The sequence below is a fragment of the Gossypium raimondii genome, chromosome 7 (assembly GCF_025698545.1).
Source record: "Gossypium raimondii isolate GPD5lz chromosome 7, ASM2569854v1, whole genome shotgun sequence".
NCBI classification, from domain to species: domain Eukaryota; kingdom Viridiplantae; phylum Streptophyta; class Magnoliopsida; order Malvales; family Malvaceae; genus Gossypium; species Gossypium raimondii.
The window spans coordinates 13,346,486-13,365,811 of NC_068571.1; the positions used below are offsets into that span (position 1 = coordinate 13,346,486).

The following is a 19,326-nucleotide window of genomic DNA, read 5'->3' on the forward strand; positions in this document are numbered from 1 at the left end:
CTGTTATTGTTAATGTATGTCATACTACATTGCATTAGAGTTGGGACGATTATGAAAGGATGATGTACTGACAATTTATCTGCAATACTAGTGACTTGTCCACAAATTTGTGTGTTTTTGGATGGATTAGTTCTAGGAAAACTCTTATTGTGGTGTATACCAGTGATGGGTAGGAAACTATTTCTAAAATTCCAAAATTGCACTATTAAATATAAGCATGCACATTTCTAACATAATTTGTGCAATATGTGATATTATGATTCTGAATTACTATTACAATGTATTTGTTTTGCTTATGTGTTAAGACTCACACTAGGCATTATAGATCACTCCTTAGTTTACTGTTTTTACAGATAACCCTCGAGGTTAGGACATGGACTCAACATTCGGAGGAGTCATCTTAGATAAATTTTAAGTAAAAACTACTTCAAACTTATTTTTATGATTTCATTTTTTGGGACTATATTAATTTTATCTAGATTGTGGCATGGGTTTTATTTCGAGATTATTTTGATTGCATGACATTACAGTTTTAAAACTGCTTAAATTGGTATTCGAAATGATTATGTATGAAACACAATATTTAATAAAAATCTGTCAATATCACTCTTTTCTGCTGCAATATTGAAAGTAAGTTTTAATAAAATTCAACATGTTTTTCAAAATAATTAATATTTTGAAATGCAATCTGAAATCAATTGATTTCTGAAATTAACATAGTGTTGCAAATATCAAGTGAACATTCATTTTCACTAGTTTTGAATGAATAAGAAAATGATTTAAAAGCACAATTGAAATATGAAGATTTAATTAGGTCATTTCAGTTGTTAATGTAGCCTTTTGAATTCGACCATAACGCCTAGGTCGGGTTTCAGAGGTTACACCTTAACTTTCTTCCCTTTTCTTAAATTCACCAATATAAAGAGGTTAGCAAGCTTACCAGCTACAAAATTTTTCAATTTTTTAGACTCAAACATCAGTCTCTTCCCTCCAGGCATAATTCTCCTTAACCCTTTTCTCTTTCAAAACTGAGTAGAGAAAAAGATGAAAAAAAAATAAAAAAAATGAAAGAATAGCACCAGAGAATAATGTCTCTCCTTTATATAATCCTCTCGTACTTCCTTCACCAAAAATCACTGCAACAACAAATTGTAGATACCCCCAATCATCATGCCTCCCACTAAGAAGATTTCTAGTTCAAAAGTAACGAAACTAAAGGTTGAAATCCAATCTTTTATCATCCAGTCCATAAATTGCTCTTATTTACATAAGAGTTCGCCCAACTAGAAAGCTTTTCAAATTAATACCCAAAGTCACCATTACAACTTAGGTTTTAACTTTTTTTAGGTGTGACAAGTAATTTCACCGCACAATCCTTTTCACATCATCACTACTTCATCACAAATCATTTACTCTTCTTTTCAACACTGAAAATACACATGATTTATTTTGCTAAATTTACAATTAAATTGTCACATCACAAAAAATCAGGTTAGTCAAATTTTGGTTATTGAACCGAGAGCAGTCACGCCTGATTTATTTTTTTATGATGAACTTGGCACATTTCACAATATATAAGTATCAAGTCTAGTGATTTCATAGTGGTGTAGTTGTCCTTGAAGACCTAAGTTTGAATCTCTTCTCCCGTATTCTATTTGGTGCAATTTTGCTTCAAATCTTAGTAAATGTCACACCATGTTTTTAAATAAATGTTGTTGGAAGTGTTAACAAAAAAGTAAGTTGGCCTAGTGGTTAAGAACCTAATTAATTTCCCTTAGGTCCTATGTTCAACTCCCCACTCTTTCATAATTTTCTTTTAATTTTTGGCATAAAAATATTTGATCAATTCCCTTGTGTCGTCCACTATAATTGCCATATTAGAAAAAAATATTATTTCCTCCATTAGCTAGTCAACCTTCCTCCCTTAGCCCCATTTTTACTTCACATGTTCCCCTTCATTGCTTTTCTTCCCCTCCCTTCACTCCCTTCCATTTTTCCCCTTGTTGACTTGCTATTATCGTCCCCCACCCTAAAAAGAGTCTATCTCTCATTTGTTTCATTCTTTTCCTCTCATCTTCTATCTTATCTCTCTTCCTCCCCTTTTGCACCACCTTGAACCACCATCATTTTGATTTTTTCCTCTTTCCTTCCACTGTTAGCCACCACCATTCGAACTAAACACCACCACTTAATCACCCATCCTCCTCTTCTCACTCTCTTCTTCCATCACCATACCACCATTGAACTGCCGTTGTCGTTGCACCACCACCACCGTCATCATTTTTCTCTGTTCTCTATTTTCTCTTCAAATCTCTAGTCATAATGAATTATACTCTTCTCTTTTATTCATTATTTTATTTTGATGTTGATTTCTCCATGGTCTCTACTTCTTCGAATCAAGACTCTAGTGAACTATTGATTCTTCTAGTCCAATCGTATTAATGTAAGTATGGGATGATATTGGTATAGATCATCACTTCTTTCTCATTTTTATCAATGGGTGAATGTAGTAGTAGTGTTAGATATCCTTTTCTTTGATATTAACATCTCATATATTATTTGTGTGTTGAAGGATCGATTTCTAATAACTTGGAACACCTTTAACTTTTGAAAGCGAATTACATCTCCGATTTTAGTCGTATAAGCGTAATTGTGGTATTGAAAATCAAGATTAAACCATTTTTATTTAAAATGATAAATTAAGTGAAAATTTAATGATGGATTATTTATTTTTTGTGTTTAGATCCAAGATAGATCTAATGAAATTTGGAAGTGAGCGTTAGGAGTTTTTCACATTGGATTTGCTTACATAAGGTGTGGGTTTAACTTAACACAAAATATAAAAATATGATTCATTATTCAATAAAATGTATATCTATTAATAATTGATACTTTCTTATGTTCTCTGAAATGTGAATATATATCAATAAACTAAGTATTTGAAAGGGAATGCTAAATCCGTTAAAAGGATTATTTCAAGTAAGAGATTCTGAATCGATCAATCTGTGATGATATGAATGTGTTTCTATGATTTATTGATAAATGATATATTATGTTTATATTCCGACACTCATGATATGAAATTTAATGGAATTATCTAATAAGTATGAATAATTAATCATGCCATTATTTTTGTTAATGAAAATATGATTCGCATGTTGAGCATATCCACTGTATTATTTTGTAACATAAATCTGATTCGCATGTTACACATGACTACTGAAAACTTTTGTTTCTGTATGCCATATCACATGCATGGGGTTGGGATGATATTGAAAGGAGGAAGATTCTGACAGTTTAATGATTTGCAGATTCTAGTGGTTTAACCCTAATTTCTAGCAGTTTATCTGCAATTCTGTGGCTTGTCCACAAATATCTGTATCTAGCAACTTCTCTGAATTATTTGGTGGCTTGTCCACATTTTGGTGTTATTGGATGGACAAGTTTTGAGGAACTATTTTATGGTGTGTATTAGAGTTGGTTTCTAAAAATTCTGCATTGATTTCTTAAAAACTCTGTAATGACATCATCATCCATATTGATGTATGTGAAATTAGATTGCTTACATATTTTATGTTATATTCTGAAATGTATGTTTTTAATTAATGTTTGTACCTAAGTTAAGACTACGTAGAATTAAATTGTATAAATTATCTGTAATATTTTGATTTGTATACTAAATTTATGTTTAATACTTGAGTTAGAACTCACACTGAACTTAAATAGCTTACCCTTTTGATTTTCTGACATTTCAGATAACTCCTGATGTTAAGACATGGACATGACTGATGGAGGACTACTTGGACGATTTTCAAATAAATGTTTTATACTTTAATATTTGATATCTGGACTGTTTAATTGTTATTTTCAAACTGTGGCATGGGACATTATTTTGGGAACTTTTATTCTGATTTGCATGACTTGATTGTATGACATTAAGTTTTAAAAACTGCATAAATTAGTTTTGATAAGATTATGCATAAACCTTGGTTTTAATAAAACTTGACAAAATCTCTCTTTTCGCTATGAAAATAAAATAAGTTTTAGTCAAAAACGATTTATCTTTTTTAGGTTTTAAATAGTCTATTAACGTTGTATCGAATTTACATGAAATAATTATTTTTGACAAGATATGATTTTAGCAAAAAATTCGCTATGATTTTTATAATAATCATCAATATTACATTTTTTGCTGCAATTTTGAGAAATGAGTTTTAAATAAAGTTAGACTTAATTTTCAAAATTACTAATGTTTACAAAGGAGATTTCTAAAGACATTTGATTTCTAAAGTTAACATGTTTTTTTCTCGAATAATGACGAATAATCAAGTTCTCTAGTTTTGAAGAAAAAGATAAATGATTTTGAACTGTGATTTGAATTATGAAAGTTTTGAATAGCAGTTAAGCTTTTACAAATAAAATATCGAAATCATCGATTTCTTTAAATTTCAAGTTTCTACGAGATTAAGTTAAATATTCGGTTTCACTAGTTTTGAACGACTCATACAAATGGTTTAAAAAGTATGTTTAGAAACTACAAAAGGTTTTTTTTAGGTCATTCTGTTGGCCAATGTACCTTTCCGAATTTGGCCTAACGGCTAGGCCGAGTTTGAGAGGTTACATTAATCCTTTATTACTATTTTAATACACTGATTCAATTTCATAACATAATTAAAATCTAATCCAACTTATCATTTTTTCACTTCTAAATTTCATACATAATATCAACATATTCAAAATGAAATTAACTAATTTAATATAATGTATGCCTAAACTAAAATTAAATAGAGAATAATTATTGAGTAGTTACACTCAAAGCTTGGATGATGTATTTTCTTCTCTTTTTACTCATTGACAAATTCTTTCCTTTTTCTTCAATTACTCTTTCATCTTTCTTCACCTTTCTTCATTTTCATATAAAACACATAACATCTACTTGTTAAAATCATAATCAAATAACATATTTATGCTATTTTGATGAAACTAACATGATTTTCATAAAGAACTTATCATTCTTACCTTGATTTCTTGAAATAAAACCCTAGTTCTTATTTTCTCTCTCTCTAAGATAATTATTTATTCTCTTTTCATGAAATTAAGGTGGCTAATAGGCTTCTATATTGATTTCACTAAGGATTCATGAAAGAAATTGAAAAAAATTAAGCTTGAAAAGCTTGAAAATGATGTGAATGACCTCATTGTAATAAAATAAAAAATTGAAATGATGGAGAAAATGGAGGTGGCGTTGAAATGGAGAATGTAAAGCCCCAAAAATCCAAGTAATTATTTTTGTATGTTTGTTACACAACTGTGTATTTGTTTCAGTGGTTATGTGTTCTGGGAGTGTCTAAGAAGTCTTGGATTGGGCAAAATTTTTGTTTTTAATTGAATAAACCCCTATCCCTAGTCAGTAGACTTAAAAATAAATGTTGATAAAATATGTCAGAATGGGCCTGTCGGTCTGGTGGTTAAGTGGAGTGTTGGTTTTGTTTGAGGTCCTGAGTTTGAATCCTTGTGCAAACAAGGGATTTATTTTGTTGCTTGCGTCGAGTGAGAGTTTGAGATCGACTAAAATTCTGAGTAGTGAGAAAGTAGGAGTGATTTTAGGAGGAAATCATGGGATATGGGAAGTTATCTCGATTTGGGGAGAAAAGTAAGGTGTTTGAGGGGTGTGGGGAAGTGTGGGAGCGAATTTAGGGATAGGAGGAGGAGTTAATTAAGGAATTTTAGAGGTTATCAGAAAATCTGATAGAGTTGTATTTTGTTTTCTTCCCAAAACTATTTATCTATCTACCTTTCTAACGTATTCATTTTCTTTTCCCCTCTTACTGAATTTTTCCATTGGTTCCCCCCTCTCTTTTCCTTTGCCGAAATTTGTCTCTCTTCTACCCTACCCCTTTCCTTTGTTTTCCTTGCTTATTCCTTCTTCGTTGCGCCTCAGTTGTTTTTCCTGTGATCGGTAAGATTGTGTACTAATGGAATTCTATCGTTGTTTATGGATAAGTGGGTAATAAGGGGTTTGTTTGGTGTCAGGGAGTATACAAGGGGCTGAAGTTTCGCCATCAAGGCTGTAAGTGTGCGATATTCCCGTCGCTTCATTGAAGGTAAGGGTTTTTAATGGTTAAAAGTTGCGAAATCTCGTTAAGTTTTTGATTGAAGGTTTAACGAAAAGGTTTTGTGACTTTTGTTTTAGGTGGAGACCAAGGGTTGGTTGGTGCATCTTCAAGAATCTGAGGGTGTGTTTTCGATTGATTTCGGTAAAGGGGTTTCGATTGTTGATCGATTCTTTACTTCATTAGGCTTTGACTGAATAACAAATTAAGTAGTTGACTAATGTCATTTTGGTTGAATCTAGGTTTTTGGAGTGCTCGGAGTGCGGTTTAATTACTAACGGAATCAGGTGTGTAAACACTGCCCAAAGCATAAACTGGTAACAAGCCAGAAATTTTGACAAATTACGTTACACGAGCGTGTGCACGCTCGTGCAGTAAACCGAATGCATAAAATGTGGGCATTAGACTGTTGCGGCCACCATGAGCGATTTCGTGGTCTTAGGTCGTTTTGGGCCATGATGGACTGAAATGGGCTGTGGGCCCAACGGGCTTGTGGACTCCACACGGGTAAACCACACGAGCGTGTGGAGAAAATTGGGCCAAACTGTGTAATTTCATGACCGAGACCAATTCTAGGTTATATGGGCCACACGAGTGTGTGGGCCCATATGTGCCCGCATATAGGCCTTAGGCCCATATGGACCCGCATATAGGCCCAACTTCACTATTTGACTGTTAAGGTTGCACGGGTCGCCCGAGACGACTGTGGACCTACTAATGGGTCGATAAGTAGGCTTAGACCCCCAAACTGTTATAAAATGACTGTTATGCCCTCACGTGGTAAAATGACTATTATACCCCTATGTTATAAAATAATGGTTATGCCCATATGCTATAAAATGACTAAAATGACTAAAATGACTATTATGCCCCTATGTTATAAAATGACTATTATGCCCTTATGTTATAAAATAACTGTATGCTTAATGTTATGTATGACTGTATATGAGCATGTCACAATATATATATGTTGCATACATGTATGATATGTTGCATGGGAATGGGATTATTATGAATGGAGGAAGTGTACTGTACTGGCAGCTCTACTGCAAATACAGTTTAATGCCGCAATCGGTGCTAATTTTGGAGTGTAGGGATGGGTGGGTGATTTTATCCCCACATGGAGTGTTGGGCTAGACGGAGTGGAGTGTAGAGGCTGGATGGGTAGGATTTTTTATTGCATGTCTGAACCGTTACTGCCACTGTAATGGGCTAAGGCCCAACTGAACTGAACTGTTATTAAATTAGGCTTAAGCCCAGACTGTAAATGCTTTGGCTATTTGTTTTTATAGGGTTGCACACTGAGTTTTCGTAAACTCACCCCTCTGTTTATCTTACAGGTAATCCCCAATCTTAGGGACCGGTGTTGCGAGGGACTCGAAGGTGGCCACACAACCGCATCTTCTTTTACATTTGTTTTTTTTATATATAAGAAATTTATTTTGGGTATTTGTTCTGTAATAAAGCCTTTTTAAAATTTTCTTTTAAACTTTTAATTTGGGGATTTTACTTATTTTTATTCGTATCTGATAGAAGTAGGACGCAGATTTTCAAAAGATGAATGTTTTTTTTCCAAAACACCATGTTTTTGTACCATAGAATAAAAGCTACCGCATCAAAACAATGTTTTGAATATAGTAACAAACTAATATGATCAACCAACTGCTAAAGATAACTTGATTTTTCAATAAACAAGAATTAATATAGAACAGGTTTTTCATTGAAACTATGTTTTCGAAAAACACTTCAATGTCATATCGCCAGATTCGGCCATAACGTCTAGGCCGGGTTTGGGGTGTTACAGAGAAAGATAAATGAAATCTCTTTGTCTTTCCCAAATTTTCTAAACAAATATCTAATTAATTTATCAATTTTTAAATGATAAATATCAAAATAATCCACCAATTAAATTTTCACACAATTTATCCCTTAACCATTAAGTTTTTCATAATTATCTAATTTAAGTAATTATCATTTAATCCTTCAACTTTCTCTACAATACCATGCATGATTCATACTTTACTTTGCTAAAATTTCACTTCTGGTCCTTCCTCATTTTTTCTCTAATTTAATGTAATCATTTTAAAATTTTGATTTTCTTACTTTTACCCAACACTTTCCATTCTTCTACAATTAAATCAATATTTTGAATTAATTTTCTCATCTCAAATGTATTTCTAATTTTCTGACTCTTAACTACTTTCTATACTATTACCCAAATTCCTATTTTATCTATTTTTAAAATTCTCTAATATTCTTGACCTAATTTAATACTATTCCTAACTCCGAGACATAACGAGGATGTTATAGTGGTAACGCTAACCAATTTGCAAAAGGCCACATGGACGGCTATTTGACAGTGATAGTTAAAGATTTGTTCTAGTTTAAACAAATGGTAATAAATTATTAAGTTTAAACATTTTGAAATTTGGAAGGAATTTCTTTAAGTTCTTCCTTTTATTCTCAAACCCAAAATTGTTATAAAATAAAGAGAGATGGAGAGAATAAAGAACAAAGAAAATATGAAAACAATAGAGAATGTACTCTATTGATCAAAAGGGGTTGATTACAATGCTTCATTAGAATTTAAAAGAAGTATAAAAGAAGTAGAGATATAATTCTAATAACTATTAGAATTTAAAGTACATTCAAACTTTATCTTGATCATGATGGACATCCACTAGTAGATAATGTGCCTCGTTAAAAATTTATTAGGAAAAACCCTGTAGGATAAAAACCTAATGAAGGAAAAAGAGTACACAATCTATAATACGCATAATATGTTGCCTCATTAAAAACCTTACCATGAAAATCCAATGGGACAAAACCTCGATTAAGGGGAAAAGAGTGCAACGCGTATTTACTCCCTCTCATGAAAACGTCGCATATTTTCTCATATTCTACGTATTCAATCTTGAATACTAGTTTTTCAAATGACTATTTGGATGTATTTGCTAAGCATTTATATTACCATTCTTTTAAAAGTCATGAGTGATGGAAATTTGGGGAAATATATTTTGATCTCTTCAGGAGATTTAACAATAATCATAACAAACTTTAATCATGATTCTTTTATAAAAACACAAATAGATATTTTGGATCATTTTATAATCCTCCTTCAACTACTATTCACTAAGTCAAATTTACCTCATATGTTCAAATTATTTCAATTCATATAAATAAACAATTTCTCGAGAATTTAAATATGCTTCTAGCATCCTAAATCCTTCAAGGATTTTAATATAAACTTTACTATATCGTGATTCATAAAAGATTGTAACAATAACCATTAGACGCAAGTTAAATCTTTTATGAATTGACAATTTAATAATATATCTAAAGGTTATTGCATCCACCACAAAAGAATATTATATCTTTTCATAATCAATGCCAGGACTTAGCGAAAAACTTCATATTTTTATTCCACTTCTGTAAAACTACTTCAATTGCACCCTCACTGGGTTTATATCTTTAGATATTTGGACTACTGGTCCAAAAACTTCACGAATTTAATTGTACTTGTGTTGTGTCTTTCTATTTTGATCAATTTATTCTATATCTATATTTCGCAATAGATTTATTCAAGATCTTCCTTTTATTTCATTATTTCAATAATAATATTGCATGCAAAATCATTGTCGACCACTTTTATTATTCGATTCCACTTTTTCTCAAATTGACATAACTTATCGAGATCTCTTATTTTTATTATTTTAAAATTCAGTTTCAGGTACCTGAATCTCTTCTGGAGTTTTACTTTTTAGTTATGTCTTGGGTCTCTTCTGGAGCACCCGCCTTCACTATATGATCATCTAGAAGAATTTTCATCTTTGGAACTGATCGATCTATTATTTATTTTAACTAATTTTCCTACTGGGACTTTGATTCAAATTAAAATATTAGATGGTATATAACACTTGGTTATTCTCATTAAGTTTGTAAGTACATCTAAAAGGTAACTTGTAATGAGTTATCCTTATTGAACTTCTGGTTCAAATTACTCTCCCCCTAACTCATTACAAGTTATTATTTCTCTCCCCCTAATGTCGAGAAAACTATTGAATCAAAATTGTAATCACAAATCATGTCATAATTGAATCTCAAATACATTCAAAACATCTAATAATATAAAGAGACTTGTAACTAATATATATTCTCAACTTTCTTTGAGGATTCACTCATCTTTGTGCGTTGTGGTGGAGCAATTGGAACATATACGCACATACAAAAATTCAAAAATGAGAAATATTTAGCTCTTGATCAAAATTTAATTGCAATGGGGAGTATTTATAACTTATTGGTTTGATGCGTACAACACGTAAATCAACATAATCTCATGTTGAAATAGGAAGTTTAGTTCTCATAAGTAATGGTTTAGACATTAATCAGAGGTGTTCAATCAATAATTTCTCTAAATCATTATGCACAAACTTTTACAAAAGTTTTTCAAACTCAATTAATAAAAGATTGAGATATAAACTCACCAGTATTAGCAATATGAATTGTCTTAATTGCATGATCTAAAATTAATTATTTAAACAAGCAATCTTGCAAACGACAGGTTGCTGATTGATAACACATATGTGATTATTTTGTATATGCATATACCAAAATCATATAATATCAAAACCATCCACATGGTGGATGAATGGGCCCATATTCATTTCAGAAATGCAAGACATTAAATCTCAGCTTTATCAAGTGAGTTTCTAAGAATCAATTTTCATTGAGAACAAGCAACAAATGAGAATTCTTTAAATTAAAGAATCTTTTGGTTATTTAATGAATGTCCATATGAATTCTCAATTAATTTTCGCATCATATATGATCCAGGATGGTCTAACTGGTCACGCCAAGTAGTAAATGCATTTGTATTAGTAAACTTCTGGTTTTCTTTAACATGTGTTTCAATTGTACTAAATTGTAACAAATTGATAATTTTATTGTTATTCATTTTAATTTGTATCCACATATAAGTACTATTGTGACATTTACTACTAGAAATGTCTAAATCAATGTGAAGTCTATAATGCGACTAAGTTGACAAAATAAATATAATTTCCAAACAATTATATGCAATATTCGCTTTAGGAATATGCCAAAATCTTCAAATATTTAAAAAAAGTTTTACAACTTTAGGTGCATCTAACCATAACGAGCTTTAGATAAAATTATCATATTTTATTGCTCATAAATAGATCTTTCACAGTCAAATATTTTGCTTCCAACCCTTAATGGGGATGATGACAAAAGAAGATCACAAATATTATAAAATAAATATAAATTAATAACTCTATCCTTTCGCTTGTATTCTTTCAAATTTAGATATTTATAACAATAGTGATTCATATGAAATATAATATTTTCCTCATTCACAATCTCAATATAAGATCCATTATACATATCTTTTAAAACCAATGGATTAACCATCACAAAATATTAATATATTAGCTCTTCTAGAGCTTTCAACTAATTTTGTACTATCAAATATTGGAATAATATTTGTTTGTTTTAGTACCAAATAAGATAAATAATTTCTATCTATAATGATAGAATTTATTACTACATTCTCATATACTTCCTCAAAGCATATTAACAAAAACAAAATATTTAGGCATTTGCCACATATGTGACCAATAATCTTTCATATCACATTGATAACATAAGTTATCTTTACCCTTTGAAGAGTTATCTTGAGAACTCTCATTGTTCTCTTATTTATTACTATATTCCCACTTTTAGTAGTCCATGATTATATCTTTTATTTTATTTATGTTTGCATTCACTTTATGGAATGCAATAAATCTAGTAGGATAGACTTCTAAACGCCTCCATTGATTCTTTATTTCATAATCATCATCGCAAACACATGCGTGAATTTCAAATCAAAATCTATCTATTCATGTTGTCATGATTAGTCTCCAATTATAATAAACATAATATAATAAATAAAACATAGTAAAATATACCAAGATTTTAATATCATCGTCATCACCTTGACTATTACCACGAGCACTATTACAAGTAGTAAAACAACTTTGTTTTCGTAATAACATTTATAATCTAATAGTAAAATATTTAATAAATAATCAAAAAATTTTGTACGATGCTTGAAAATTATCCGATACACATTGTACCAATTTCAATACCACATATATGTTATAAAATCTTATCTTGCTCTAATAAAATATTTATAAGTTCAAATTAAAAGATATCATACAATCTCAACATTAGCAAGTTAATAAGAATAAATAGATCCTATCAAATTTTACTTTAATAAAAATGGTAGGTTAATAACACTTTCCACCATAATTTTAATAAAATTTCAAGAATATTTAATAACAATAATTTAATAATTAAAACATCTAAATATTATGCATAATATAACTTAATTAAAAACTTCAAAAGAATGATTTACCAAAAAATAATAGAGAAAACATACCATATCAATAGCAAACATATCTAATCAACAATTATATCTTTTACATAAAAAATTAACCTAGAAAGGCAAAAATCAAATATCATCGAATGTGAAATTTATGTCAAATAAAAATTAATAATAGTCATACCTTAATTGAAAAGAAAATATGGTTATATAAAATTTTCTTACCAAATCTATTCTTTAAATATAAAAGTTTCTTACCAAATCTATCGTTACCCATACTTGTACAATAAATCAAAAATCTAGAATAAGAACTATAATCCATTTTGAAATTGAATTTTTAACATCCCAAGATGAAGTTGTAAGGGTTAAAGTTTAAGGTGAAAAAAATTGATCTGTGGGGATGACTTCAAAGGTTTTGAAAAAAATAGAGAATTATCGTCATCGATAACGTGTTATAAAATAAAAGAGATGGAGAGAATAAAAATAAAGAAAAATGAAAGCAATAGAGAAGGTACTTTATTGATCAAAAGGGATTATTACAATGATTTATTAGAGTCCTATTTATATGCATAATAAGTATAAAAGAAGTAGATATGTAATTTTAATAACTATTAAAATTTAAAATACATTCAAACTTTATCTTAATCATGATAGATATTCATTTAATATGATATCCATGATCCATGACAAAAATTTATTTGTTCATCTTCTAATCTTTTCTTTTAACATTCTCTAGTTTAGGCTTATCTTCATATTCTAACCATCCATTTAGGTTTTCTCTTCATCATTAAATCAAGTCGAGGATTTAAAATTTTAAGTAAACCCAAATAAAAAGTTTCTCATCTTCATCACCAAAGGCACTGCAACTTTTTGCATTCTACTCTTTTTTTCTCTTTGATTTATTTGCCTGGAGAAACCCAAAACATTCCCTTTCTTTTATCTTGAATCAACTAAGGTTTTGGTGGGGGCATTGATGGGTGCTGGAACAGTAGTTTGGGAGAGTTGTGCAAGAAGCTTGGAGGTGGAGGGGTGGCAGCTGTGGGTTTTCATAAAAATCAAACCTAGAAAAAAAAGAATCATGAGACCCATGATAATGAAGTTAATAGTATTTGAAGTTAGATTTTTAAAGATTAAATTTTAGAATGAAAAATAATGAAAAAATTATTACCTGATTTTTAGATGAAAATGTAATTGATGAATGACGATAAAAAGAACAGGCATTTGTTGAGATGAGATGACGAAGATACTTACTTTATTTTTGTAATATTTCAAAATTTAATATATATTTTATTTTTGTTTTAAATAATTATAGTATTTTAAAGATTTTTAAATATTTTCTTTCTGAATTATATAATTTTGTTTGTATTTGTTTTATTTTTAAAATATTTTTATTAATTTTAATATATTTTTAGATTATCACATCATCGTTATGTTATTAATATCACGGGTCACAATCCTATCCTGTCACTTGTCCTAAGCTTGACAGTGTTACAGAAAAATATGAATATAGATAGAATGAAAATTCAGATACTAACTTGAGATAAAAAAAAAATTTAATGGTACAAAAAGCCTTCAAACTTTTTTAGGAAAAGCAATTAAACCATTACTTTTTTTTTCAATCATTTGAATACTTAAACTTTCAAAATGCATAAAAAAATACCTTAAAACCTTTTCAGAAAAAGCAATTAACCCCCTACTTTTTTTTGGCATTCAATTGGGTACTTGAACTTTCAAAATGTATAAAAAGACCTTCAAACTTAAAAAAAAAACAATTAAGCCCATGCTTTTATTAAAAATTAGAAAATAAATTATATAAAATTAAAATCAATAAAAGTTATAAATATTATTAAATTTTAAAAAATTAAATATTAAAAATAGAATAAATATAAAATTGTAAAAAATATAAAAATTGTAAAATATATAGAAATATTAAAACAATTATAAAATTTTATAAAGTCGTAAGAAAATTATACAAAATGTAAATAAATATAAATTTCAGAATTTTTTTATAAAAATTATCGTACCAAAAGAAGCATTTTATAATTTTTCTATAACTTCTATTGATTTTACTTTTTTATCATTTTTCACCACATGTCACGCTGTGTTGCGACACGTGAAGATTTCAGTTTAAAAAAAACTAGGGGTCGCTAAATTTTTTTATGATTTTTATAAAAAAATTCTAATTTTTAATAGTTTTAAATTTTTTTATTAAAATTTAATAATTTTTCTAAAATTTATTATTTTTATTTTTATAAACTTTTTCTAATTTTTAATAAGAGCAGGGCTTAATTGATTTTTGAAAAAAATTAGGGTCTTTTGATGCATTTTGAAAATTTAAGTACCAATTAAGTGAAAAAAAGCAGGGGTTTAATTGCTTTTTTTTTTAAAGTTTGAGGATTTTTTGAATGCATTTTAAAAGTTTAAGTGTTTGATTGAATGCAAAAAAAAACAAACATATTGAATGAAAAGTTTAAGTTTAAGGGTTTAATTACTTTTTTTTTTTAAGTTTGAGAGCTTTTTACACTTTAAATTAAAAATACATAACACGAACTTGACAGAATGAAAAATTTAGACGCTAAATGAATATTTAAGCCTGAGAAGAATTATTACAAAATAGAAGTATTATGTCAATCCACTATCTAAACTCACACAGACCTTAGCTCACGATTGTCCATTTTGAATCATATTTTAGGAAATACCAATGATGAATCTACAAACTAAAAGACCTTGATCGATCTGCATGAGGACAGCTAGGCTCTTTCATTAGTATAGCAAATAGACAATCAAAACGGAGCGACATGAAAAGAGTTTAAATTCATTGTTAGGTGTTCTAAGGTGGCATAAATCATGTTACAATATGGATGGTTCCTATCCTCGATAGAAAACACAAAGAGTCTGTTCTCTAGCTCAATCCAACTACAACCTGGATCCTTTTTCACTTCCAAGTCCCTCAACCTCTGCCTCACCTCCAACTTTTCTCCCCATTTCCCAAGTATTGCATATATGTTAGATAGAATCACATAAACAGATATAGTCTTTGGATTCAAACTGAACAACTTTTGTGCCGCCCTCCCACCAACATCCATATCCATCCAGTACCAACAAGAATGGAGTAAAGCTCCCCAAACAACCTCATCTGCTTCAACTGGCATTTTTTTAATGAACTCTTCAGCTTCTTCCAGAAGACCTGCCCGACCAAGAAGATCAACCACGCATGCGTAGTGTTCTTCTGTTGGGACCACACCATAGCAATTTTCCATCAACCTGAATAATTTCATTCCTTCATTTACTAGACCAGCATGAGCACAGGCACACAGAATTCCAACAAAAGTAGCACCATTAGGGACCACTCCTTTCTGCAACATATGCTCAAAGAGTAAGATAGCTTGAGAGCCAAGCCCATGGTGTGCATGCCCATTAATAATAGCTGTCCATGCTGCCACATTAGGTGAAGAGATGCTGGAAAATGACTTGTGAGCATCACTGATGCTGCCACATTTGGAGTACATATCTATAAGGGATGTTCCAACATAAACGTTAGAATGGAATGGTGTTTTGATCAAGTGTGCATGAAGTAATTGTCCTTGTTGAAGAGATCTCAGGCATGAACATGCATGAAAGAGAACTGAGAATGTTGACCTTGTATGGGCTATTTGTAATCTGCACATATTCAGGTACAGCATTAGAGCCTCTTTGTATTGCTCATTTCGAATATAACCAGACATCATTGAATTCCATGTCACAGGGTTTCTTTCCCCTTGTGTTTCTTCAAACAGCTTTAAAGCTTTACCAATCTCCCCACTCCTGGAATATACAGAAATCATAGTGTTGGTAGAAACTATTGTTCTTTGAGACATCTCTTCAAATAATCTTTTTGAATCTTCAACTCGGCCGCAAGCAGCATACCCTTTAATCATTAGATTATATGAAACTGAATTTGCCTCAACAAGTGTATTGAAAATCAGTTCAGCATCATCAATCCTACCCATTGATATGAGGCCTCTAATTAGTGAGTTTGAAGCATTCAAACACAGATTTGTTACTCCATCATAGACTCTCTTAGCATCAGCAATAGCTTCACAATCAGAATAAAATTCAATGAGTGCACCACCAATTAATTGATCAAATTCAAATCCATATTTGATCAAAATCCCGTGAACAAGCCTCCCTTCACGTAAATTAGCTAACCTGCTACAAGCCCTTATAACAGAATCCAAAGTGAACTCATTAGGCACCACCTCACTACTCCCTCTCATCCGCCAAAACAACTCCAAAGCCTTATCGCATCCCTCTTCACTCTTCATGTATCCCGAAATCAATGTAGTCCAAGCCACGACATCCCTTTTCGGCATCTTGATAAACATATCAAGAGCCTCCTTCATCAAACCACACTCAACATAACCCACAATCATCAAATTCCACAACAACTCGTTTTTATCATGCAAGTCGTGGAAAACCCGCTTCGCTTCTTCGATACCAGAACAGTTCGCATAAAAATACAACAAAGAACTTCCAACAAGCTCAAAACTCTCACTCCCAGATTTAATAACCACACAATGAATCTGTTTTCCAGGAGTTAAAGACAGCAGGCGACCACATAAGCTTAATGCAGTGGAAAACGTGAACTCATTAAACTTTATATCACTCCGATGCATGGATGAAAGTAAAGCAAGTGCTTCATTGAATTCCCCCCACTTTGTGTAACCAGAAATCACGGTGTTCCATGACACAACGGTTCTCGTAGGCATTTCATCAAACAGATTCCGCGCAATGTCTAACCTCCCGCTCTTAAACAACTTATTCATGTAAATATTTGTAGAAATTGTTTGAGGTAGGTGAGTTGAGTATAGCTTGAAGAAACATTTGTTGACATTCTGTTTCCAGTTTGCCAGGAAAATGCATCTTAACGACATTTGGAAACAGAGAGGAAAGCAAACTGAATGCAGTGTTTCTCGTTTCAGAAATGAGAAACAGAGGTCACTTACGGTGCCGTTTTCTATATATTTCTTGGAGTTGGAAACGCACCATCGGTTTATTGAGCTTTCTTCCTCTGTGGTCTGTTGTACTCAAAGGACTGCTACTTGTTCTGCTTAATTGTAAACTTTAGTTCCCCTCCCAGACCCAGTGATCCTAGCTCAATTTCTTCTATTTGTAAAACGAAAATTGAAAAGCCCTGCCCTTGATTATGGTATTCAACTCTTAAAACTTTTTCCGGCGAACGACGATTGCTGACACTAGAGAAGAGCTTTTAAATATTAAGTAAAGGAGCTAGTCAGCCCAAGCACCAGTATTTTAGCCGAGACTAACAGGCCTACTTCTCTGTCTCAACCAAAATCTAGTATATTAGATCTCAACCAATGTTAGTTTGGATGGGCGGTGTGTTACCTGAGGTTAAAAATAGCGGTGACAGTGAGATTAGTTACTGTAAAGGTGAGATTGGATATTGTAGTGGTGAGATTAGAAACAATGGTGGAGTGTGTGTTTGGATTCAAATGCAGCTGTAGCGGTGAGAATAAAAAATAACTATTAAGGACATCAGATTAAAATTGATATATAATAGAATTTTTTAAAATTATTTTACTTTTTTAAAATTATTAAAATATGTGAATTTATAAATTCATTTAATAAAATATTAAAATGTATCTTCTAATATTTTAATGAATTATATAATCAATTTAAATTATTTATTAGATAAAATGATAATTATTTTTAATTTTTTATAGTTAATTTATTTATTAGATTTTACAAATTTAAAAGTATACAACCTAGTTTATTATCATTACTCACCACTAATTTTTGCCAAGTACCCCACTTATTTCTGATGTAGAAACATCATGCAGTTCCTTTGACCTTTCCTATTTGAAGCATATATATGTCAATTTTTGTTGCAAAATTTTTTGGATGTAGAAAAGAGAAGATAGAAGAAAAAGCTACAGTGCGTGAATGCGATCCTACCCCGGCATTGGGTGATAAATACATTTTGTTATTGTGCTTTTGAATATTGTTAGTATTTGTTAGTCTCTAAATGTTTGCCCGAGAGTTGTTTGATAAAATGCCTGAGAAAGGTTGCTTGCCGAACGAGTTTAGCACTTTACTGCACGGCTACTGTCATAAAGGGAAGTTATCTGAAGCAAATGCTATTGTAAATGAGATGATGAGAAATGGTTGTGTCCCTAATACTTATAATTTTTTTGCTGCATAGCCTATGGAAAGAGGGTAAAATATTGGAGGCAAAAGAGTAAGGGTATTTTTGTCTGTTAAAAATACCAACAGCGAAAATCTCCAGCTAAAATCTCCATTGCTGCTGAAATCTCCAGCTGACCAGCGTGGTGGAGATGCCTTCTCACTAGACTGACCTGCTGAACCAAACAGCACACCAGTAAGGTTGGCATCATATTTTCCCCCCAACTGCACCTCACTGGCATTAAAAGCCAAACCAAAGGAAGCCTAAGCTTTGAGACACGTGTGTTGGATAAATTAAAGAAAATTTCCATTTCATTTTAAAAAGAAATGTTTAAAATATTTAATATTTAATATTTTAAATATTTAATATTTTAAATGAGTTTGATAATTATTTTAATTTTTATTTAATATAAAATGTTAAAAATTAAGTGTCGAATAATATTTTATTTTATTTTATTAAACAATTGAAATAATTTATTTTTGAGAAAATAAGATATTTAAATTACAATATTTATATTTTATCTAAAATTATTTAAAATAATCTAAAATATTATATTATTAAGATTAAATTTAAAAATAAATATTTTTAAAATTGATATTTACTTTTATCAAATAATATAATTATATCTAATACTTATATTCACT

At 30.5% G+C, this 19,326-nt stretch overlaps 1 protein-coding gene across 1 annotated transcript; it reads right to left on the reverse strand.

Annotated features, from left to right (window-relative positions):
- Positions 1–15,235: 15,235 nt before the first annotated feature.
- On the reverse strand, positions 15,236–17,793 carry LOC105800917 (pentatricopeptide repeat-containing protein At2g13600). The gene has a single exon (XM_012632278.2). The coding sequence runs from the start codon at positions 17,409–17,411 to the stop codon at positions 15,282–15,284; it is 2,130 nt and encodes a 709-aa protein (XP_012487732.1). The 5' UTR covers positions 17,412–17,793; the 3' UTR covers positions 15,236–15,281.
- Positions 17,794–19,326: the final 1,533 nt, after the last annotated feature.

What these genes read in the sequence shown, in the direction of transcription:
- LOC105800917 (XM_012632278.2), bottom strand. Translation starts at nt 17,411, where the DNA reads ATGTCGTTAAGATGCATTTTCCTGGCAAACTGGAAACAGAATGTCAAC.